At 42.5% G+C, this 24,694-nt stretch overlaps 2 protein-coding genes across 3 annotated transcripts in view; one reads left to right on the top strand and one right to left on the bottom strand.

The window, feature by feature from the left end:
• The window catches only part of NLN (neurolysin), a gene marked incomplete at its 5' end in the record, with an annotated part of 29,249 nt that extends 24,074 nt beyond the window's left edge, over nt 1-5,175 (bottom strand). The window contains one exon of one of the 2 annotated variants that reach the window (XM_081880725.1): nt 4,751-5,175. In XM_081880725.1, coding sequence (XP_081736851.1) covers nt 4,751-5,175 — 425 coding nt within the window. Of the gene's footprint in view, nt 1-4,710 lie in introns of both variants that reach the window. The other variant, XM_081880726.1, reaches the window with a different exon arrangement.
• On the top strand, nt 5,084-24,366 carry SGTB (small glutamine rich tetratricopeptide repeat co-chaperone beta). Its single transcript, XM_081880790.1, has 11 exons — nt 5,084-5,231; nt 9,336-9,457; nt 13,514-13,617; nt 14,838-14,907; nt 16,700-16,799; nt 17,221-17,325; nt 18,506-18,644; nt 18,732-18,794; nt 19,560-19,597; nt 20,319-20,402; nt 21,550-24,366. Exons 2-11 carry the CDS (start codon nt 9,358-9,360, stop codon nt 21,659-21,661), a joined length of 915 nt encoding a protein of 304 aa, XP_081736916.1. The 5' UTR covers nt 5,084-5,231; nt 9,336-9,357; the 3' UTR covers nt 21,662-24,366.
• The last annotated feature ends 328 nt before the right edge of the window (nt 24,367-24,694 follow it).

The raw sequence follows: 24,694 nt of genomic DNA on the forward strand, positions 1-24,694 counted from the left end.
CATGAGTCTGACCAAACTGCGGGAGTCTGACCAAACAGTGGAAGACAGGAGTGCCTGGCGTGCTCTGGTCCATGGGGTCATGAAGAGTCGGACACAACTAAACAACAACAACAACAACAACAAGATAGTGCCAAACAATCCATTTTAGGAAAGAGCCAAACTTAGGTTAGGCCCATTCATTTCAGTGGGTCTATTCTGAGTAAAACTTTGTTTCATATCACCCTGGGGTTCATATATTCTCTTGCACAGAGACAGATAGGTAGCCGTGTTGGTCTGCCATGGTCAAAACAAAATAAAAAAATTCCTTCCAGTAGCACCTTAAAGACCAACTGAGTTAGTTCTAGGTATGAGCTTTCGTGTGCATGCACACTTCTTCAGATACACCGTGTATCTGTGTATTCTTCAGTGTATCTGAAGAAGTGTGCATGCACACGAAAGCTCATACCTAGAACTAACTCAGTTGGTCTTTAAGGTGCTACTGGAAGGAATTTTTTTATTTTGTCTTGCACAGAGAGAAAGAGGCCCATTCTGCCTGGTGGCAGCCTGTAAGTTAAAAAATGGGGACTGGTCAGTAAGGGAACCCCCTCCACAGTCTGTCACAATAGTAACACAAAAGGAACAATAGTAGTATCAGAAAAAAAGAACTTTAGGAAAACCAAGTGTGGGGGAGGCAGCATGTGGAGAATAGCCTTTCAGGAGGGAAACTGTCTGCCATACAAGGTTTAGGTAATAGCTTGGCAGTGACTTGAGTGTGGAGAAAGTAATTTTTTCTGTTTTCTCTCTTACCCATAATAGTTCTGTTCCCAAGGCTAAATTTGCTTTCTAAGCTTCCAGCAGGCCACTGCCCCCTCATTATTCCAATTTTCTCTAAAAGTACAAGGGATAAATAAACAAAGGAGTTCTTACAATCCCACAATTCATGCTCCAAAACACATTCAAGCTTGCTATTGAGGGGCGGGGTGAAGTTCCAACCACAGATTTCAATTAGACCTTTTTATGGCAACTGTTATCAGGATTTAGGTAACCATGAGAAACCTGACAATGTAAAGTGAAGCTGAAATTTAAACTCAACGACAGACCTCCAGACCCTGGGAACTGAACCACAGCAACGCCAGGAAATACAAACAATGGATTAAAACGTCAAAATGTACAAATTACTTATCTCTCCAACAAAGCAGTCCCCTGATAAACAGGAGAAGTGAAAATGAATTTGGCAGCTTGCAAAAAGATGGGCAGGGCAATCCGGTGGGAGCATCATGTAATTGTGATCCTATGTATTCCCAGCGGCAGAGCAGAAAGCAAAACAATACCAGCATAAAAGAAGAAGAAGAATGAAACAATGCCAGCAGCCCTGCTAACGCCACCATTACTGCAGTACCCTGTGGAGGGAAGGAACCAGTCAACAGTGGATGAAAACAGGTGTGCCATAAGATTATCACAGAATCCAGTCTATGCCCCCGCCAAGACGGAATCCACCAGCACACAGAATCTACTGCGCGATAGGCTCCATGGCCCAGTGGTTAGAAGGGCAGCAACTGACCCTTGCAGCCACAAACTCCAGGGCTCTCTTTAGACAAGGGACGCAATCCCATGCCAGCAATGAACAGCCTGCAAACAACCCTTTTGCTAGGGACAAAACGGCAACTCTGCCTGTTTTAAGTATTTTAAAAGTATTTAAAAATTATATACTGTCCTTCAACAGGCACTGCTGGTGTGATTTGCATAAAAAGAAAATGCAAAAAGAACAAGAAAGAAGATGGGGGGGAAGACACAGGTAATAATCAGAAAAAGTTAAGACTAAAAGGCAGGAATCACCATATAAATACAATCGGCAGGGATAAAATTAACTCTAAAGACCTGGGAAAACAAGGAGGTATTTGCTTGGCACTGACAGGACAACAAAACAGCTGCCAGGCAGATCTCTCTGGGGACAGCATTCCATAACTGGATGCCATTTCTTCCCCCTGGTCCTGAAGATGTTACCGTTTGGGTAGGCACATTGAGGAGATAGGCTAGTCCTAGGCTGTAAAGGGATTTAAGGGTCAAAACCAGCTTTACCACTACAACAGCACCAGTGTGGTGTGATCATGACAACCAGTCCCACTTAGTATTCTAGGCGCTGCATTCTGAACTAGTTGCCATTTTTCAAAGGCGTCATATGGAGCACATTACAGTCTAACCTGGAGGGTAGCAGAGCACAGAACGTTATGGTTAGACTCTCTCTGTGTCCAGACTTTATCTAGCACACCAATATAAGTTACTAACAGGCACTTCATGCCACAGAAGCAACCTATGCCCTCACAGTGACAAATATGCATCAATGAAAACGTTGAAGTGGCGAGCCTGTTCCTTCAGGCAAAAGGTGACTGTGTCAAGTACAACATGAACTCTCTGTGCAGATAAGCTACCCAACCACAGCACCTCTGTCTCACCTGTATTGAGCATCAGTTTATTACTCCATTCCCCCACCATACCTTATTATCAAGCCCCACCGGAAGTACCGTAACTGCTGAAGGGGCTGTTACAGGAGAACACTGAGCTGTTATCCATTGGCAGAGCCATAGACAAGTTGCAGATCCAAAGCCCTGGTAGGGTGAGAAACACCACTGCCTTCGTTCATTATAGGGCCCTAACCATTAAGACATCCAAGCTGAGTAACAATGGCAGGAAGGAGCGCTAACATCTGGAGAACACACACACACATCTAATGCAGACAGCTTTTATTGAATAACCGCACTAGCGGGATGAATTCTGACAGGTTCACAGAATCATGGGACTGTCAATCTTGCATGGTCTGTGTACTTCTGAAATATGCCCAAGGGTTAGCTGAGTAGCAAGTGCAGTGTTCCCCATCACTGCATCCCATTAAAAACCAAAGGAGATCTAGAGTGAGATCACCTGGCATAAATTCACTGTACTGATGTTGTGTTGGGCATTCAAGGGGAATTTAGGACTGGGCGTAGCTTAGGGATCAGATCACACTCTGTGGGTTTCAATTAAAGAGCAGGATGAACAGCTAGCTATTTTTGGAGGGTGCTCACAGAGTATCTCCATATTAAGAGCTTGAAAAACTTTTTCTGCAGATGTGGCGTTCCTTGGCCATGCAATTAACCACTGCAACTAGAACATGCACATATAAAGGAAAATAAGGACAGTTCTGTTACTCTCATTTGCTACACTCACTCCCTGACCTTAAGAAGTCTAACCAAGCATTATCCCACAAACATTCAACCAATGATAAAGGCCATTTACTCTCATCTCTAGTACTAGAAAGTAAATTCATAGGGACTGGTGAGAGAAGCACTGCTGAAAATATGAAGAACAGCTTTGGGACAACAAGCAGCACTGCATTATTTATGCCTCGTGTAGAGATGGAACTTTACTTACGTCAAACTCAAGACACTCTGTACATATCTAAGTTCTCCTGTAAGATTCACTCATCTGTCTTTCATGTATCAGATATTTAACATGCACTGATTTACTGCCTGATCCTAAGCAGAACTATGTAAATTCAGGTCCACTAATGAATTTAGGCAAGACTAAATTGGCAAAGGAATGGCTGCTGGAATAAAGCAATTATTTCAGAATACTGTATGTCACAGAGGCATGCTTATTCAAATGGCATCTAAAACCTGCAAGCACCTTCATTAGTAACACAGATAGTGTCTTAGAAATTCTTTTTTTTTTTTTTAGCCTGTACCTTCATCACTGTAAAATATGTATAGGACCATAGCATATTATATATAGGCAGACTGTTATAATCACTCTAACTCCTAAAGACAAGAACAATAGCTTTACAGGTTTCTCAATCATATATTAAATATACAAGCATGTCTGTTACAAACACAGCTAAGCACATTTCAATAAATTAACTCCAAAATTCACGAGCAACTTAATGCTTTTGCTAAATGATTACTGAACTGAGCCCTTTTGTCACTGTTCTAGATTAAGGTGTGTCAGAAACTGTATTGTATTATTAAGTAAGGGATCTCATGCAGTCAAGGCATGCACATTTGGGTGCTCTTTAATCCTACTTCTCAAACTGCAATCCAGTGAAAGCATACACCCAATTGGTCCCTTAAAGATTAATCTAAAAATATAATGCTATTGAAATCATGACATGTGGACTCAATATACATAAGATGTTCCTTGAATGCATCCCACATTAATGCAGGTTGCTGCCTGCAAAGGCTCATGTCACAATAAATAGATACCCATAGTGTGCCCCTTTTCTTCTTTTTGCATGCTCGATAGTTTCCGTCACATTCTGAGTGCCGGAGCCTTGCTAAAATTGTGGCCAATATGTTCAAGAAGCGGCTTCCGGCTGAAGTGGGGTGGGGTGGGATCTTCTTTTTCAGGGATGGCAACTCCTAAACCGCAGCGATCCCCTCCTCTGCGTCTATTTGAAACACCCTTAAGAATAAGGTATGGCTTTCTTCCTTAGCAGCGAGCATCTGAAGGAAGAAACGGGCGCTGGAAACAGTTCAAGGGAAGGCGATAGGGTGGTTAACCTATGCTATAGGAGCGATTTTACCAAACGGCTACTCCCACCGCGGAAGGGAGGGCATGGCCGCTTAATGCACTTGTGCCACACAAAAGATATTGCGGCCAGGAGGGGGAAAAGACAGCCAGACCCCCTCCCACCAGCGTCCTTCAGATACCACGCGGGGCGAACGGATCCCCCCCGAGACCCTCCCGCTGCCGCCTTACTCCTGTGCAGGTGAGGCGAGGTCTTTCTTGCACGGGGTACCTGCAGAAGCTTCGGCCCGCGGAGACGCCCAAGGACAGCATGAAGGGAAAAGCAGCCCCGCTCCCAGCCAAGGACGCCCCCCTCTCCGCTCCCACGCGCCGGCCGCTCCCAGCTCCCTGCGCCGCCTGCCGGGGCGCACGCACCGCTCCCCCCACGTGCGCCTGCAGCCCCCGCCGCTGCCGCTTCGCGCGCTCGCCGCCCAGCCGAGCTGCGCCTTCACTTCCGCCGGGCCAGGTCTCGTTCCCGCCGCCGCCGCCGCCGCCGCCGCGCAGGCGCGCCCCCTTCAGACACGCGCCCGCCTTCCCTCCCTCCCTTTCCCACGGACGACAACAACGCCTCGGGAGCGAGCCGGGGACAAGTTTGTGCCTCACATAGCAGCAGCAGCGGCGGCGGCGGACGAAAGCAGCTTGGTAGCGGACAGCCATTGCTCCGCCCGCCCGGTCTTCCTCCTCCTCCTCCTCCTCCTGATCCTGCTGGCGCGGTAAGCTCTTCTGCCATTGCCCTGCCCTTCTGCCTGGAGTGTGCCGCGCAAAAGCCGCAGAGAGGCGGCTGCCGCCGTAGCCGCCCGCGCAAGAAGGAGGGACGGGATGTTGGTGCGCATGTGGGTGAGGAAGGGCGCCCAGCATCCCCGTCGCTTGCCTTCCCCCTTTTGCAGGTCTTCGCCTCCACCCCTCAGGTAGCTCGCCGTCTCCCGCCTTAGCGTCCGGCGCGATCCCGGTCTGGCTCGCGCACCTGAGGTGGACGTAGCCTAGCCAGACGGAGAAAATGGGCGAGCGGAGGTGTTTGGGTCGGGTTTCCTAGGCGGGTCGCTGGCAGGGTTTCTCCCGCGTTGGGTACGCATTGCATGACTGTCCTCGGCTCGTGGGCTCCCAGCCCTGAAGCTGTCCACCTGCCAACTGTGCCTATTGTTTGTGGGTGAACCAGCATTCCCAAGGAATAACGTTTTCCGAAATAGAAGCGGCCAGTTATATAACTCCATAAAGTGCACCGGGGGATGCAAAATGCTGCCGTTATTAAGGACACGCTGCATCCTCCTGCGCTCGGCAACGTTTGCCTCAAGTGGGCTGCGCCACCATTAAAACAAACACACCATTTATTATTATATGACAACACTTTTTGCTTCGCCATTGGCTAGCAACCCTTTGGATGTTCATCATCAGCCTTAATAGTGCAAACAGTATTTTTAGCATCGGTATTATGAAGTCTTTTCAGGGTAAATTTGGCAGCGGGCGGTGGGGAGGAGGAGAACCTATGAAGTTGTACTGGGGAAAATTTCCCATAAGTTACATAATTTCTAACAGAGATGATGCTGGATGCAAATGAAGCTCTGAGTCAGCACTGTGTCACTAATCACAAGTTTGCATTGAGGTCACCATGTTCTAGTCTTCATCCTAAAGGGCAGGTCTATGTTGGAAGAAGACAGTTATTATATTTATTTTCATAAAAGGGCATGTTTCCCTTTGCCATTTCCATCAGTTCAGTTGTGTGGTTCATTTCAAACAAAAATGTGGAAAGCAATTTGGGGCTGCATTGAGAGGTGATAAATTATTATTATTAATAATTTATTTCTATAGCAGCATCAGTGAGCATAGTGCTTTACAGAGTCCGTAAGGACATTCCATACATTGGTGGTAGTTGGTGGATTTGGGGAGAGTGGGTGGGGCAGCTGCTGCTGTTTTCATCATTTCATCTCTTGCCCATGGCTAATATGCTTATGCATTGTGTAAATAACCATGGCCAGCCTGAGGCCTAGCTGGAATGTGCATGCGAGTTGCTGTAGGATGGTGATAGGAAGAGTTCAAAATATTTACCAGGAAGCTTCCTTTTACTTGCAAAATGTTTTATCGATTGTTGTCGTTTCATTTGTTTTTTGTTTCCCCCCTAACAATCTAAACTACCTCGGGAATATCTAATTGAAAGATGATTTAGACATGTTTTAAATAAATAAATAAAGTGCATGTCTCAGCAAAACCCAAAATGCAGCCTCACAGTAGACATAAGATCCATAGTGACAGACCTGCTGTATTTCGTGAACATCTTGAGCCCAGCAACATGTAGTCTGAGTTCTTGTCTCCGGTGGTGAGTGCACTCATTCTTCAGCACTGGGACTTGGTTTGCCATTAAATGAAGAAAAGAGTTCCCTTAAGGATATGGAATGTGCCAAGCTTCCTCCCAAACTCAGGCTTCAAGCAATTTCTAAAAGCTCATTTGGAACCCAAGCTCGCCCCATCTTAACCCCCTCAAGGTTCACAGAATCTTAGCACTACGACTCGCTCCCCTGGCCTCTGAGTATGAGCCACCAAGCATAGATCATAGATCATAATAGCCTCCATATGCCAGTAGTCCAGAAAATGTACAACATTTGGCTCAGTTTGGTTTATCTCAATTTTACTGAAACATAAATTATTGTCTTCCCTTTGAACGCCCCCTCCTGCATTCATAAACAGACCAACACTTGATATTGTTTCATTGGTAAAATTAGAGGGAAAATGACTATTACTCATACTTATTCTAAGTACAATCACAAGGGCTCCTGATTGGATGTTCGGCTATGTGATGCTGAATGTTATCTGTTATCTCTGTTCTTTGTTTTTGTTTAAATTCAGGAACCAAGAACTTACACATTGATCACTAATAATGAACCATATGTTGTAGGTATTACTGAAAATTTATTATGCTATTTTTGTGATATACAAATGAAATAAGAAGACTTGGTATATTTATTTGTATTATTATTCCTACGATCCTTGTTTATAAAATCCAATAAAAGGTTATTAAAAATAATAGCCTCCATATTTTGAGAACTAGGGAGAACACTTGAACAGACCAGGAAACACACCCCAGTTCTGCTCTTTGGGGAAACTGTACCCAAACTGCAGCAACCTCTCTCTTTCTCACTTTAACCCCTCCCAGAAGTCAATATTGCAACCCAACCGAATCCATGCATATAGTTGATAGAACTACCGGTATGAATATGCTCCACCCCAATAGGCAGACAGTGTTGGGTAGCAATGCCAGCACAACCAGGTTCCTACCAGCATAAATGCTGGCTCCCTTGGCCTGAAGTGAGATGAACGCTGCACCCCATAGTCGTCTTTGACTGGACTTAACTGTCCAGGAGTCCCTTCACCTTACCTTTTTTACCATAGGGCAGAAGAAAAGACCCAGAAGAAAAATCTAGAAATTCCAGAGTCAGGAAATTAATTTCTGTGTTGCGAAATGAAATCATTGTCTCTGCTCAGATCCAAATGAACAGAATTGGCCTACTTGATAAATTGTATATTGTTGATCACCGCTTGGTTCCGTATCATTTCCAACTACTCCGTTTCCTCCCTTTTGTGCCCATTTTTTTTTAAAAGCATGATGTTTTCACTGTTTTTCAAATATATAAGGAAAAGAAAACAGAATAAAACCCACAATACATTGCACCCATTTGTATGCATACCTGCCAGCTGAGGGTGACACTTTATGTCTCTGTTGAAGGGGCTTCTCTAAGCCACAAAAGTTTCTGTCATTATAAATTGGTTAGTTTTGGTATGCTGTGAGATTCTTAGTTCTTCCCTCAGTCCTCATGCAGGGAAATAGAGAGCTTAACAGGCTTAACTGCTTCCTGCATCCCCACATTTTGGCTCTTTGAAGTGCAGCAGTTGCATGTTGGGAGGCAAATCCCAACAAATCAGCTATGTGCATGATCGGATCTCTCAGTCTACAGATGGTAGCAAGGCAGAGGGGCAAAGTCAGTTAAGAAGATAAAAGGTAATTTGATGAATTTATCGGTGCCCAAGGCCTGGGGGGCGGGGACCCTGTCTTTCTATAAGCACTCCTTATCCCAGGGGTCAGCAAACTTTTTCAACGGGAGGCTTTGTGGAGGGCCGGACTATAAGCCATCCCCCCTGACTTTCCCCTCCCTTCTCCACAGCACTGGACGAGCCCTGGTGGCTGCTTACCTGTGTCTTGCGAGCTGCAGGGACTGGCGGCGGCAGCGAGGGGACAATGAGCAGTGTACAAAAGGGCTCCAGAGAAGGGCTGCTTAAAATGGCAGCTGCTTGAGCACTGCTGCTGCTGGCACCAACAAAGCCCAGCCCCCTTCCTCCTCTAGGCAGGGCAGGGAGAAGCCAGGAGGGAGGGAGGGAGGGAGGAGGTGCCGGCGCCACCACCGAGGGAAGGAGAGGGAAAGCTTGCATGTGCGATTCCTGGACCATCCTGGACCATCCGCGGGCCGGATCCAGAAGGCAATTGGGCCTGATCCAGCCCACAGGCCTTAGTTTGCCGACCTACGCCTTATCCCTTCCCTGTTTTGGTTTTTGGAGAGGAACAGCAATGGGGGAAAGCAAAAAGGATTGGTTAATGAAATACTGTTTAATTGATTTTTTTAAAAAAAATGTTGGAATGGGCAGAGCCCTATAGTATGTGATAAAGGAGTCTTCATTATCCACAACAAACTCTTCTAACCTCAGCGGAATTCAGTAAAGTAGTATCCAGAAAAACTGTTGTTGAAATCTAAAAGCTTTTGCGTTCTCAGTTTTAATGGGTTTCCCTTTATTTCCTTAGAACTAATTTGATTGTTCTTACTTTTGTGATTCAGGGGAGCTTCACAGACCTTGAAAATGTCTTCTGTCAAACGCCTTGTATATGCTGTCATCCATTTCTTGCGAGAACAGAGTCAGATGGATGCATTCACATCAGATGAACAAGAAAGCTTGGAAGGTTTGTGGTGATGACTGAAGAGTCATGATGCCTGATGGAAGTGTTGATGTCAAATGTGTGAAAACCAAGAGAGGCATTAAAGCTGTGTTTGTTTTATTCTGTGCTGGAGGTTTTCAAGCAGAGACACCTTGTTAGAAGATGACTAATAGCAGACAGACTTCCCAGAAAGACAGCTTGTCGAAACACAACCAATGTTCTCTTGCAGTGCGTAACCCCTGGAGAGAGCTGGGTCAGATTGCAGTGGGCAGCCAGACCTGGCGCCTGTTTTGTCTTCCTGAATGTTGGAAGATGCAAGACAGATAAGAGAAAGTACTTCTACATGCTGTGCATAGTTAAACTGTGGAACTCACTCCAACAGGAGGCAGTGATGGAAGCAGCAATGGATGCCAACTAGGGTGGCTTTAAAAGAGGATTGGACAAATATATAAAGGATAAGGCAACTAGCCATGATGGCTATGATCTGTCTCCATGATCAGAGACAGCAATGCTTTTAAATACCAGTTTCTGGAAACCACAAGAGGAGAGAATGCTCTCATGCTCGGGTCTTGCATCCAGGTTTCCTGCAGGCATCTGAGCAGCCAATATGAGAACAGGATGCTGCAGTAGATGTGCCATTGGCCCTGATCCTCATGCTCTTAGTTTACATGGAACAACAATGAGGCTCAGTTGGCAGGAAACCACAAACTGGGTGGGCTTGGTAGCCAAAAATTGCTTCTGGAGACTGGTGAGGCTCATCTTTCTTGCTTCATACACCACAGAGGCACAGTAGAGTCTTCCATGTGACATGCTTAGATCAAAGGCAAGGATAGGGAGGTTTAGCTCTAGGTCTGTCCCTCCATGTTGAGGGAATTTCAGCTGGGAGTGGCTCCCATCCTGCCTGTAGTCAACTGCAGTTTCTCAAGGTACTTCCTACCCGAGAGTTGAAAGGAGATGATGGCAAAACCATAGTTCATTTGGGAGCCATCTGTAGGCCAACAGCAGATTCATTACATACATGAAATTGTCTTATTCTGCACTGGATATAGATGTGTGATTGCTAGGCTGTAAATGAACTGACCTGGACCCTGAGCTCATCTGAGGCACTGCTTCATGTTCCTCCTCCACAGGAGGTTTGGAGGATGGCAACACAGGATCAAGTCTCTTCAGTGGTGGCCCCCTTTTGTTCAGAACAGTGAACTGCAGTACTTGCATAGGCATAACCCAGCAAGATAGAGTCAAATGGAATTGACATGCTGAGGGATTAGGAAATTTGTGCTTGATTAGACAGTAGAATTTTTCCAAGTGTAAGCGATCCAAGCATACAGTGAGATTAAGTAGCAGGGAAAGAGATATATTAAAGCTCAAGCAGAGCATGAAGCAATATAGCTTCATGAGAAGCTATATTGAGAAGGCTATGGATCAGGCTATAGATAGGGATGGGGAACATGGGACTTTCCAACATGGGGCTCCAACTCCCATTATCCCCAGCCAGCATTGCCACTGGTCAGGGATGGTAGAAGCTGAAGTCCAACGTTAATCTAGCACGTCACAGGCTTCCCACTTGTGACATATATATATATAGTGTGTGTGAGTGGTTGCACAGATTGAGGGCATAGACAGGAATAGGAAGCTTATATAGAAACAAAGAGGAGGAGTCATGACCTATTAAGCAAAGTGAGTGCAGCAAGATGATGGGACTAATCAGGGAGGCATCACAAATTGCATAGCAATCGAGGCCCTTTGTATGACTTACAAGACCTTTTACACGCTCCTACATAAATATATGGGAATTCTGAGTTCCTTGGCACAGCACGTACCTTGACCAGCAGAGTACCAATTCCTAGTATGGGCAGCAGGAATTGAGCAACTTCATGCATGGAAGAATCTGCAGTAGAAGTCCCTTCATCCTCCGCCTTGCCTTACTCCCAGTCGTAATATATGGGGGTTGGCGGGAGGTGGAGCATCTATGGTGCTCTTCAAGTGGTGATGGCACTCCCCAGGAATGGGAGAGGCAGGGCAGAGGTCCAGGGAACTCATGAGCTGGCAGTGGCTCCACAGATGTGCACCTGTGGGCTGCTTCTATTTTGGAGGGGCCCCCAATACTTACTGTTACCCTGTTGTGCCCTTTTCCCCATGCCAGTGAATGCTGCTCTGCCCTTGTGTCATGTGCCACTCTGCCATACTCCCTTGTTTTTCACAGGTTTTTTCTTAACATCAAATGCAGTTTTGCTGGGGGGATATGTATTCGGTGTTTTTTAGGCCTTGCGGGCCTGCAAAGATTGAGGGTGTAATCCCATGTTGAGCCTGCTGGCATGGAAAGCATCTCAGCAATAAAAAAGAAGGCAGCTTGGCTTTTTGTTAGGAAAAAATTGTTAAAATAAATGAACAATTGACAGGTTTTTTTGGAAAGGTTTGGAAATAATTCCAGGTTAAAAGTTTCCTTTTCCAAAACAAAAGCAGTGTAGTGTAGTAAATATACAGTGTTGTACTCAGTTTGGGGAAACCCAGGTTAAAATCCAACCTGAACTGCAAATCTTACCACCTAACGCCAAGCCCTAACCTCACAGGTTTGTTGTGAGAGAGTATCAGTATACATTAGCTTCCTGCATCATGGTGTCCCTCTAAATGTTTTGTGCTATAGCTCTCATCATCCTAGGATTATTGGCCATGCTGGTTGCAACTGATGGGAGTTTTGGTCCAAAACAGGAGGGGGCATCAGTTTGGGGAAGGCTGATGTACATTACCTGAAACTTTTGGAGTAAGGGGTAGGAGAATAGTGAAGCTGTTGCAATAGTTTTACTACAAAACATGCTCATTATTCTTTAACAGCAAAGTAACTTAATAACGTTGATATCCTATAAAACCATTCCGAATTCCAGAAAATTGTTTGGAAGTATCACAAACCTAAATAAAATTTTATTTGAAACCATTTGTTTATTTTAGACTGTTCTATCTCAGGAGGTCAGAGTGCTTTATAGCAATTGCAAACAGATGATGCAGTTTGTTCTAGAAGGCCCGTTATTATTTTAGAAACTCTGCACCTTTGGTACTAATGGAAGTTGTGCGGATGGCATGTTCGTTTGTTTTTCTTGCTTGGATAACACGTGCACTTTTGTTAAATCAAACATTTTTGTGACGTTAAAGAGAGAGAGAGAGAGAAATAAATATTGCAAGTTATCAAGATAGGCCCAGTCTGTCCTTATTTAGCCATAGAGAGGAATGATTGCCCAGCTCTCGCTGCCTGTCGGAAAGAGTTGACAATGTAGGAGTACATGAATGTGGTTGGTCTCTGATCGGTATAGAAGCAAGCCTAATTCAAACCATGGGTTCTCCAGCTGACTTGATTAGTTTGTTATAAATTTCAGTCCTCAGTCCAGATGACACAACAAGCCAAGTTTCAGGGAAAATAAGCCTAAATGCTGCCAAAGTTGTGGGGCAGGAAGGAGGTTTGTGTGGGCCTAAGGATCCCCTCAGGCTTGTTCTAGGTCAGGCTTATAGCGTTAAACCATGGTTTACCATTTCTTGTGAAAGTGGCCAAAGGGTGTAGTTGACTTAGAAACTAGGAAGACATGATACAAACAGCCACACCATTATTTTCCCCATATGAAGTACATTTCCAAAGAAATTCTAATCCAAATTGCCTTTTGATGGAGGCTGAGAAAGCTGACTAGTATTTATAAATAACTACTTAAATCTATAAGTACTTATTGATGAAGCACGTTCCTGTGGCCAGGTTCGTCAACTGAGTCTGGGTCAATTGGTGTTGACTGAGAGAAGGCAGTGCTTTATTGATCCATTACATGTTATATTTGCTGATTTGCACAGATTTAGCTGCCAAAATCCACCTCTGATTTCTTTCAAGTTCTTTGCTTTCTGCCATTAATATCCTGCCTTTCTTCTATCATGGCATACATATGGTCACCCTTCCGCAATAGTGGGTTTGATTCTGGTGTTAGTGAATTGTCATTATAAGGCAGCAACCATGGAATGAAGAAGAATTTGTGTTACTCGTATATATTGGTAAATTAACAGGTGGTTTCCTTTTTAAAAAACAAAACAAAACATATTTCTCTACAGTGGCAATTCAGTGTTTGGAGACAGTCTTTAAAATTAATTTGGAGGATTCCCATCTTGCAGTACCTATACGTTTGACAGAAATGTTTGAAGATTCTTGTCACAAGGTAAGATTGTATTGGAGCAGATATGTTTATAACTTAAATAATTTTAACAGGGCACAGTTTTTATTTTCTTAGACTGTTTTAGTTCTAGCATGTTAGTTGAAGAAAAGGGACTAGTGGTCTGGTTCAGACAATCATATCTGCCCTTAATAAGCTAAGAACAAAGAGCCTCACATGCAACTCTTTTTCTACTGCTTTTGCAACACACCTGAATTCAATGAAGAAGCCACCAATGAACCATAGTTTGAACAGGAAAACTTGGTGGTCACCATCTTTGGAGCAAGCCAGAATCTAAAACCATGAGTTGAGGCTTACTTAAATTTGTAGTCTTGTTCCATCCTGTCTTGTTCCAAGGCTGGTAAGTATAGTCTCCTGGTTTGGACAGGAGACTACCATGTTGGATTCAGGCCAGTAAAGGGCAGCAGAACAAACTGCATGTGCAGGTACAAGGTTCATTCATATTTCATCTTATTAAGCCAAAATAATGATTGTTAAAACACTGGTAATCTCTCAAAAGAGGCTTCAGTAACAAGTAAATATATACGTACAGATGAACTAAAAATGAATAAATACGCAGTAGTTACTATCCTGATATGTGTGTGCCAAGTTTTTACTTGAAAGCAAGTGTTTAATTTTAAAATAAATTAGACTTTTATATGGGTACAAACGTTCTGAGGGTCAGGTACCTGTTACTGAGTTAACAGCTAGATTACAAATTTCCAGCACCCAGCGTTGAGCTGCATGCAGGAATCTGCATATTTATTAAACAGGTTTTGCAATATTCACCACTTGTTTTGGGCAGAAGACAGTCACGTGCTCAGATAGATAATCAATGTTGTAGAAGCTGACTGCATGCAACTGAGTCCAGCATGGATCTCTGCACTTTCACACCCAAGAGCTGAATGTTTTGTTTTAAAACCCAGTGCAGTAAATGCAATTCATACTTGAATATTCCAGATTACTATATTATTTTGATTGGTGTCTCAGTTCCCTGACGCACTTAAAAATGAGAGTCATATCCTTTATACCAACTGATTTTTCTTGCCCTTTTTTAGATTATTCATCTGTACCATGCAGAATAAGCTAATATTAGCTTATTGGCCTTCTCATTGCTGATAGGCCCACTCTGGCTAAATTTCCATTTAAGACTGGTAATAGAGGTAGCTAAATCTAGATAAGATTATTTAAAAAATGAGATTTACCTTTCTTTAAAATTCATATAGAATGAGATACTGCCTCTCTCAGATTCTTTGCCAGAGGATCTTGAGAAAGCTGACCAGCTGAAGGATGAAGGTATGTAACTGAGAAGAAGTAAACATACCATTCCATTTTGCCATAGCGTTTGTAGTTCAGTTGTCGGCCATATTGAAGTATGGTTCATGAATGATGCGCAGCTATTCAGGCTTCTAGCCAACCCTGTTAGTAGAGAACTGTTGCGTATTGCATTAGATGCTGTATAATAGAAAGGAATAGTCTGCTGGCTGCTCTGAAGGAAATGAAAAAGCACTTACTTGAAAGTAGGGCTGCAAAGTTAGTGAGCTGGACTCGTTCAATTAAAAACTTCTAAACTACTAAAAAGGTTCCCTCATTTAATTGGGCAGCAGTTAAAATATATATTTTAATACAAACTTGTATAAAAAGCTGTGGGTGAGTAGTTCAGTCTTGGAAGAGGCAGTCTCCCTTCTCTCTTACACAGAGAGTGTGTGTCTTCTGAGATAACTGCTATTAAACAAGGGAGGAATTCAATGTCACACTCTTGAAATTGCTCCGTCAGCATAATATTTTCAGCTTGCCGGATGGAATAATCCTCCATTCTCCTCCCTCCCCCCCCCACTGTTCTGGAGGTTCTTCTGACCTCCCTTGGAGCCAAATTTGGGGTGGCCATGGGGGAGAAGCCACGCTACACAAGCAGAAGTCCTTGTGCATGGCTTCCACTGAAAGGGCTTGTTAGGTGATTCCTGCCCCCCAAGTGTTTTATTGTCATCATACAAAATAAAAATAAATAGAACAAAATACTTATTGCTTCAGAAATATGATTTGTGCCTGTGTGCAAATTTAATTGCCTATCTAATTAGTAGATTAACATTTCTTTAATACACTTGCAGCTCTGTTTGGAAGTAATCCCACTGAATTAAGTAAGACTTCCATAAAAATGAGTTAGATTTCCTGTCTCTGTTGTGTGCTGATTGCAAGCAACACCTTTAAGGCATGTTCTCCCCCCCCCCCCCCGCCCGGAATGCTGGGCATTGTAGTTCGTTAAGGGTTGATGGGAATTGTAACTCTGTGAGGGATAAGCTCGCAGTGGCGGTGTTGAATCCAGGAGCACTGCCAAACTGCAGACCTACTCCTTCCAGATGAGCGTGGTATCATCCAGAACAGGCCATCTTCACACCTCCCTGATGTGATAACTCAGGAAACATACCAACTCAGTTTTTTCAGGATTCAGCTTCATTTTACTGACCTACATAAAGCCCATCACCATCTCTAAGCTCTCACCTCCACTGCCTCTCCTGATTCAGATGGAACAGAGAGATAGAACAGATATACTGAATAACTGTTAAGTATTTTATATATACGTACTGCAAATCCTTACAGTTGTTATCCCGTTCACCCATGCTGTAGGCCTATGAAATAGGTAATAAAAGCTTCCCCCATTTTAGAGATTTGGGGCACGAAGGCTGCAGTTCTGTGATATGTCCAAGGCCCCCACTCATTTATGACACGGCGTCTAAACACAAAGCTTTCAGATACAGTTATGGTACTCTAGCTACTAAACTATACTGACTCGCTTATTCTACCCAGTTTCCTCCTTGTTTAAAATGACGAAATCTCTTGAATTTCCACAAGCAAAGGTCATATGTTGTGTCATTTTGTATCAAGGAAAATTGCATGGGAAAGGCATGCATAGTTCTAGTTGGCATGTGTTATACTGCTGAAAGCAATTTGTTTCTGAAAAGACAGTTGCAAAGGGCAACAGAGTCATAAAAGTGCTTTATGTGGTGTAGTTTATAACAATCTGTGGCTGTTGTTTAATACATCAGCATTCCAATTATACACAAAATTTTATTGTTGCAATTTATTTCAGGTAATAATCACATGAAGGAAGAAAATTATGGTGCTGCGGTGGATTGTTATACTCAGGCTATAGAACTGGATCCAAATAATGCAGTCTATTATTGCAACAGGTAAATAAACTTGGAACAATGAATTATATCAGTCCTACCATCTGTCTATATATCTACAGTTCCCCAGAACACGGCTGCAAACTCTTGTCCTTGTTTGATCACCAGCATGGTTTCCCCCCCTATAAAAACTCCACTACATTTCCTTAAGTAGTCCAGTTCATTCCATTGCGAAGTTAGTTTTGTTCAGGTGACTTTGCTGGGGATAGGGTTGCAATTCTAAATATATTTGCTTGGAATTAAGTTCTGCTGAGATTGATTGGAATTAATTTCCAAGAAAACATGATTAGGATTGGGCTGCAAATTAGTTTAAATGTTACGATGTCAACATTACTGGATTGGGTTGATGAGTGGATGGATAGTCTCGTTGTTGATATACACTTTTCTTAGCTGCACTCTTTGTTCTTTTTCTTTTTCACTTCAGAGCTGCTGCTCAAAGTAAGTTGAGTAACCATAATGAAGCAATAACGGACTGTGAAAGAGCTATAGCAATAGATCCAAAATATAGCAAAGCATATGGAAGAATGGGGTAAGTAAACCTAACTTGTTTGAACATCAAATTAAAGTGTGTTGTCCTAACACACTTACACATCAGTTATCAAACTCTCGCCACACTTACAGTATGCCCCTGGAATAATTTCTGATCGCTTGGCAACTGCCTATCAGATTTATTTTATTCTACCAGTACATAAACACTGCAGACTCTGTCTAAGAGGAGTCAATATAGATGTCATTGAGAATGATACAGCAGCAATAGCAACTATTAATTTTGTTTGGCCTAAAACATTAGATGTACAACTACAGTGCTAATTGCAATAAGAAACATATTTGAGTTAGATGGTATTGGTTAAGTTGGACCCTCTGTAAAAGAGACAAAGCTGGTGAGATGATACCTTTATTGGGCTACCTAGGACTGCAGATGTGCAATTTTGAATTTAGCTGAACCTTTCAACCTTTAGCTGAACAGCCAAAATTACTAGTACAAAATTACTAGTAACTTGCATCTTACATGGGGGTTTTGTTCCTGGCTATTGTGCATGCAAGCAAAACCATGTAAAGCCAGAACGACCCCCTAGAAAGCCATTTTTAAAATCGCTGCACTTACATTTTTCCTAGAACCCTGCCCCCTTTTATTTTTTTTGTCAAGCTTGAAGTTAAATGCAAGTGAGCGGCAGGCTTGCTGTAAATTTCTCATATGACTTTACTTTTATTTTATACTTTGAAGAATTTTATCATTTATACAAGACATCTGTTTTTGAAAATTGAAGTTAACTTTGCAAGTAGTTTGTCTTGTCTAGAGCACAGAATAGTCTGGCACTGGCACTGAATGAGGTACTGCCCCACCAACCTCACCCTGCCCCCATATGTCTGCCTTCTTACTTACAACCAGTCAGAAGGTGACTCTGCTTGTCACTGGTTCTGGTTTCAGCTACTGTTGGGCTTCCTGCCTCCCGCTCTCCTAGTCTCAATGGACACCAGCCAGTCAGTGTAGGTAGGCAACACTCTAGTTCACTGCTGGGAGTTCCCTGACACCTCAAAGCCAAAATAGACTTCTTATGTCTTAAAAGTTTTGTGGACTAGAGTCTACTTCCTTAGAATTTAAGCAGCATTTACATTTTTTTTCATTTAAATGAATGCAAATTAGATCAGAAAATACAAATACTCTTTCATATTGGCTTTTTCACATTGGCTTCCTTTGTTCATATCAGATTGGCTCTGACTTCAATGAACAAATACCAAGAAGCAATTAATAGCTATCGAAAAGCACTGGACCTTGATCCGGAAAATGACTCCTATAAGTCAAATCTGAAAATAGCCGAACAGAAGTTGAGAGACATGTCCAGTCCTGTAAGTTGGCTTTCAAACTATTTATTCAACTATTGTAATGACTCGGTGCTACTTTGTACAGGATTGATGCATATATTTAATTTTCAGACTGGAACTGGATTAAGTTTTGACATGGCAAGCTTGATAAACAATCCTGCCTTCATTAGCATGGTAAGTGCATTTAAAATTATTTTTTGTGGTTTCCGTTTCATGTCCTCCTTCTGTTTCATGTCTTATTTTGCTCTCCTGAAGAGCAATTTAGAAACCTCAACTCTTCTTACTCAATGCTGACAAACCCCATGGTAGATTGTCACTGATTCTTTTGTTTTGCTATAATGAATTCTGCTCCCAAGTTTTTGGAATGCATTTCAAAATAGTTTTGGGGAGGGTCTTATGGCTGCTTAGAAACTGGACCTACATTGTATATCCTGGTAAAATGAGGTTTTCTATGAGCCTCTCAAAACTGAGACCCCGTAAGGTGTTGGATCCAGAGCTTTTGGAATGGAACTCTGCTAACTGGGTGCTCTCATAGGCAGAAGGGAAGGAGGGAGATGCAGTTTTTGCCAGTTGCCCCCTAAAGCCCCCCTATGCTACCTGAAAACCTGCTCCAGAATGTTGGAACATCTTCCAGAACAGTGTGGGAGGTGGCTCTTAGAGCCGCAGAGGGCAATGGAAATTGGCAAAAATTGCCTCGTCCCTTTTCCTCTAGCAGGAGCTTCCTCTGGATCCAGGTCGCTTCTGCAAATTGAGAAAGCCCTTCTGTTTGCAAAACAGCAGGTTTGGATCGAGCCCAAGGCATTTGCTTGCCAGACAGCTTGGGGCTGGTCAAAGGTTTGACCTCTGTTCACAATGCTGTGGAATTTCAAGCCTCCTCTTTATTCACTGTGCTATGGGCTAAACATTGGCTGTATTACAACTCAATTTCATCTATTTCAGGCAGCGAGTTTAATGCAGAATCCTCAAGTTCAGCAACTGTAAGTATGAACTAAGAATGGAGTCTCTGTTGAAAGACATAAGTGAAAAAGTCTTTGGCATACCACAGAGGATATGGTTGGGGGGACGGACGGACTCTGAACTAGAAGTTTTCACCTCATGGGCACACAATTCTTCCCTCCGCTCCCCCCCCCCCCCCGCAGAAGGCACTCCCTAGGGCTAAAAAGTCATTAATCATTTTTCTTGCTAGTAATAAGCAGCAATTCAGGGATTGCCAAGAGCCAAAACCTGTCAAATATTATGTGTGCTGCAGATAGGTGAAGAAGAGGCTTAAGACCCTAGAATCAAAACTGACACTGGGATCTCAGAGACAACATAATACATGAACAGACCTTGAATAGATTAAAGGAGGTGCAGAAGACCAATACTTTATTACCAAATCATACTTTTATCAGCAAAATATTTTATTGTTATTCGGAAGAATTCAACAGGAATTTCTCAAGCACAGATCCCCATTGCAATGACTCAGAATTGTGCAAGAGAGCAGCTGTGCCTTCTAAAACTCTCAGTTGCTTTAATTGGAGTTGTGCAAGGGAAAGTTGTGCCAATTGACGTCCTTCCCAGAGCGACAGCTACATTTACTTGTAGCTTATTTTTTTTATATAATATGGCAGAGAACACTTGCTAAATGTATATATCTCACGAACACACACATACACACATTCTAATGCCTATATTTCTCCATGTACCTAAAATCTTTAGGATGTCGGGAATGATGACAAATGCTATAGGGGGCCCTGCGGCAGGTGTTGGTGGCCTCACTGATCTCTCAAGTCTCATACATGCGTAAGTGACGTACATACTGCAATTGCAAGTTAATATTTATGAAAATTATTTATTTATGAGGTTCTTTTCATTCATATTAAATTTTATAGACTGCTTGTCCATAGGAATGATCAAGCAGTATTATGCATGCAAATACGTAAGAAGTATATTAGGACATGAGTACAGTAGTGCCCCGCAAGACGAACGCCTCGCAAGACGGAAAACCCGCTAGACGAAAGGGTTTTCCGTTTTGGAGGCGCTTCGCAAAACGAATTTCGCTATGGGCTTGCTTCGCAAGACGAAATGTCTTGCGAGTTCCTGCGGGTTTTTCCCCCTTTCCCCCCCCCTTTTCCTAAGCCGCTAAACCGCTTATCAGCTGATCCGCTGATCAGCTGATCCGCTAAAAGCCGCTAAACCGCTAATAGCACTAATCCGCTAAGCTGTCAATGGGCTTGCTTCGCAAGACGAAAAAACCGCTATACGAAGAGCCTCATGGAACGGATTAATTTCGTCTCGCGAGGTACCACTGTACACTAAAACAGTATCGAACAGCATATAAAATTCCTTCATTATCAACAATGTCAGCCATAGGCAAAACTAGTTGTTCAGTTCAGTTGATGAAAGCCTGCTTAAATAGAAAAGTCTTCATTGGACGCCTGAAACTGAAAATACAACGTGTCCCTTTAATGATTAGTGGTACAGAATTTTGCAAAGCTGGTGTAACCACTCTGAAGGCCCTGTTACTGGTAGTTTAATACCTAACACATGACACTATTAGCAAGGCCTCATCCACTGAATGTAAAGGTTGGGCAGGGCTTAGGGACCAATGGAATATTGAAAATAGTCTATTTTTAAGTTGTTTTTAAAGGGGGCTGACTTAGTATTTCTTGTTTTCTGTTGCCGTCGCTGGTTACAACTTCACATCTATGTTCTGATCCTTCATTTGAGCATTTGGCCTGTGCTTTCCCTGTCTTTTCAGCAAAATGAAGAGCAGCTTTCTAAATTTCATGTTTTTCTCAGCTTAGGGCAAATGGGCTGTCTGATTAGTACTTTCTTTCAGTTGTAGAGTTAATTTGAGCTTTGGGTTCCTGTGTTTTGAGTACAGCACAACAGTGGCTTCCCCTCGTTTACTGATCTTTGTAAAATAAAAACAAAAATTTCTGTACAGAGGGCAGCAGTTTGCACAGCAGATACAGCAGCAAAACCCGGAACTCATAGAGCAGCTGCGGAACCACGTTCGAAGCAGATCTTTCAGCGGCAGCACTGAAGAGCATTCCTGATTAAAAGCAGCATGTGATAGAACACTGTTTTACTAATTCCAAAAGGCATACTGTAGCTAGTAGCAAATATCACCATTGTAATTCTTCTCAGACATGAGACTGGAAATCCTTTGTGTGTATTCCTTATCGTCTGTTGAAAACAGATTCATTGCACACAGATGTGAACATATCATGTATGTATATTGATGCCTTTGTAAATGGACTATAAATAAAACTGGTGACAGATTAAAATCTTTACATATAAGGCAGCATTTTCGTATCAATGCACAAAAGCATGCAATTTTTCATTCTCTTTTAAGAGAGTGGATTTTTTGCACTAGAATTGTGCGTTGAAAGAGATCACCCACTTGTGGTGACATAATATTACTTGTGGAGTAATAATGCTTGATAGGCTAGTCAGTCCTATGTAAAATCTGTATTCAAAATATATTAAATAAGGCAGCCTTTCCTCAAAACTGAAGGGTTGCCGCTGCCCCAGAGACAAGGCTGTGGCAAGCGAAAACAATTTTGCATGACTAATGTTGCATTTTTTACTTTATAAGCTTATAAAGTGAAGACTGCTTTTTTCCACATTGTGGGTCATTACTGGGGGTTTTGAAAGGAAGGAGAGCAATAGGTCTGATTGTTGGAGTTGCTTCAGGCTCAGAGGTTGTGGTGGGAGATGAAAAGAGGGTGAGTAAACCTTAAGCTGGGGGAGAAATAAATGTCTTGTAGGAGTTGGACCAGAAAAATTTAAGCTGTGCAGAATTTACGGGTCTATGCGTAGGTACAGGCAAAGAGGTATAGCATGTAGGCTGACAAGCAGGGAGTACCTACTAAGTTTTCAAAGGGAGCGCTACTGTGAAATAATTGGAAACATTTCTTATAGGGCAGCTTGGGCTAGATGTAAAAGGGGGCGCTTGGCCTCCTTCTTTCCTATAGTTGTCTTAATAGACAGGACTTGCACAGCAGCAGTTCCGCGTTGCAATGAATGTATTGAGAGGAGCAAGGAGAAGGAAATTACGAAAGCCATATTTAAGACTTGTGATTGAGCAATAGGTGATTCTCAGTCTCCTTATCAGTTTGTAATGGATGGATAGTGGGGAGAACTTTAGAAGCCCTAGCCAGAAAAGGTGCACCAAGGGGTGTTGAGAGAAAAAGCAGTGTAGAATCCAGAACAAAAGATGGGGATGAAAGTTTTCCCAGTAATATGCAGAAATAGTCTCTCTGGCATACACAGAACCTAAGATTTTACCCTGGAGATAGCTCTGCAAACTTTGATGGAATGACACCATGTTTTTATAATGAGTTGAGTTATATGCTCATAGTATCTATTCAATGTAGTTGTCATGTGCCTGTTTACGTAATCTGTGGTTTATGTAACCACGTATTGGTTGCACATTAGAAACTGTCTTAAGGGAAATCTGACAGCAGAAAGTTAATACAGTATGTATATTGTAGATTATCTGAAGTCAGCTTTTTGTTATCCCCTTTTAGTTCTGCCTTTGTTCTGAATTTTTATTTGTTGCTGTTGTCTTTATGCCTCTTCCTTCCTGTACGCACCTCCTGTCACTATATTTTTTATACTGTAATTCCAACCAAACGTACTTATGCATTTCTGCAGAACCAATTTAGAAAGTCTGTAACGGGAGAGACTTTCAGGCTAACAATATATTGCCACATTCAGGAAATAGTTCATTGGAGGATATTCGGAATGCTGAGCGGGTGGGAGAGCACCAAGAGTCTGTTGCAGTGCTGTTAACATTTGTCTTTTTTCTCAACTACTCGCTCTACAAAGCAGCAGTTTTTGACCTTTGTTTTTCAATATACTTGGTCCCCATTGACCTGTCCTTTTCCGAGTTCTCAAGTACCTTGGGTGTCTGGTTATTGGCATTAGGACAGTGCTTCAAGCATATTTTCATTCAGAAGTAGGAATCGCTGCTGAGCAAGTGTAATTAGAATATTGAAAATATGGAATATAAAGCTTGCAGTATAAAGGTACAATGCAAACTACTCATTAAATTGCTTTTGTGTAATTAACATTTAAATTAATTAGAAATTGCAGTAGCTATACACTGGTGTCCTGAACTCACTGGGTAGAAATAGTCCAGTGCTGATTTAACCAGTCATGATAGCGTTTTCAAAAAGTATGATCAGAGATGCAATCTCCTTCATGGCTACCACCCCATATTTAAGCTGCTGATTAGCACCCGTTCAGATGTTCAGTGAACTAACCAGATAAGATGTGTTTGAAACAGCAGAAAGTGTTGCATTTATGGCAAACAACTAGCCTTTTCACTGTTAGATCAGGCAGACTGTTCTCCAAATAAAAATGCACATTCCAGATAACATTTTAGGTAGCAGCTATTCACACCTGAATCTGTTCTTCAGTTTTCCATAGATGATTCATGGATCAGTCTTGTGTTGTTTGGAATAAGTTTAATAAAAGAACACTTAAAATAAAGAATAGTTTACTGTTTTCCAACATTGTCTGTATAGTTTTTACTTCCCATTTCTTGTTTCATGAAGAAATTGACTTTATTGTACAAATTGGTTTTAAACTAGGACTGTTTCTAGGGGTTTCTGTCTGCTAATAAAACTAGTTTTCCCTATCTGTAGCATTAAGGAAGAAACAGCCTTGCTGTTGAATCCTGCGCCTATAGTTTTCTTTTAAGTGTGTTAAGGGCTGATTTAATACAATAAATCCTCACTGTGTATCATTCAAAGACTTATGTTGGCATTCTGGTCAGTTAGCCATATGGAATGCAAACTAAAATATTGCTTCACTGCTAGCAGTGATACTTGTGGGAGACATCTATATGGAGGGATATGCCAGCAACTACCACTGCAGTGTCTTGCTAGATGTCTCCCACAAGTGTCTGGTTTGGTTTTTACTGAAATAATTCAAAACAGGAGAAACTCTTGACTAATTGATTTGTGCATTTCCTTTTGCACTCAGTCTTTATGGACCCAGAGTCTGGTTGCAGCAATGTAAAAATACAATATTAAAATCAGTTAAAACTATTTACAATCAAAAGAATTGGGCAGGTGTCA

Source organism: Podarcis erhardii, assembly GCF_964252035.2.
Source record: "Podarcis erhardii genome assembly, chromosome: 11".
Classification (NCBI taxonomy): domain Eukaryota; kingdom Metazoa; phylum Chordata; class Lepidosauria; order Squamata; family Lacertidae; genus Podarcis; species Podarcis erhardii.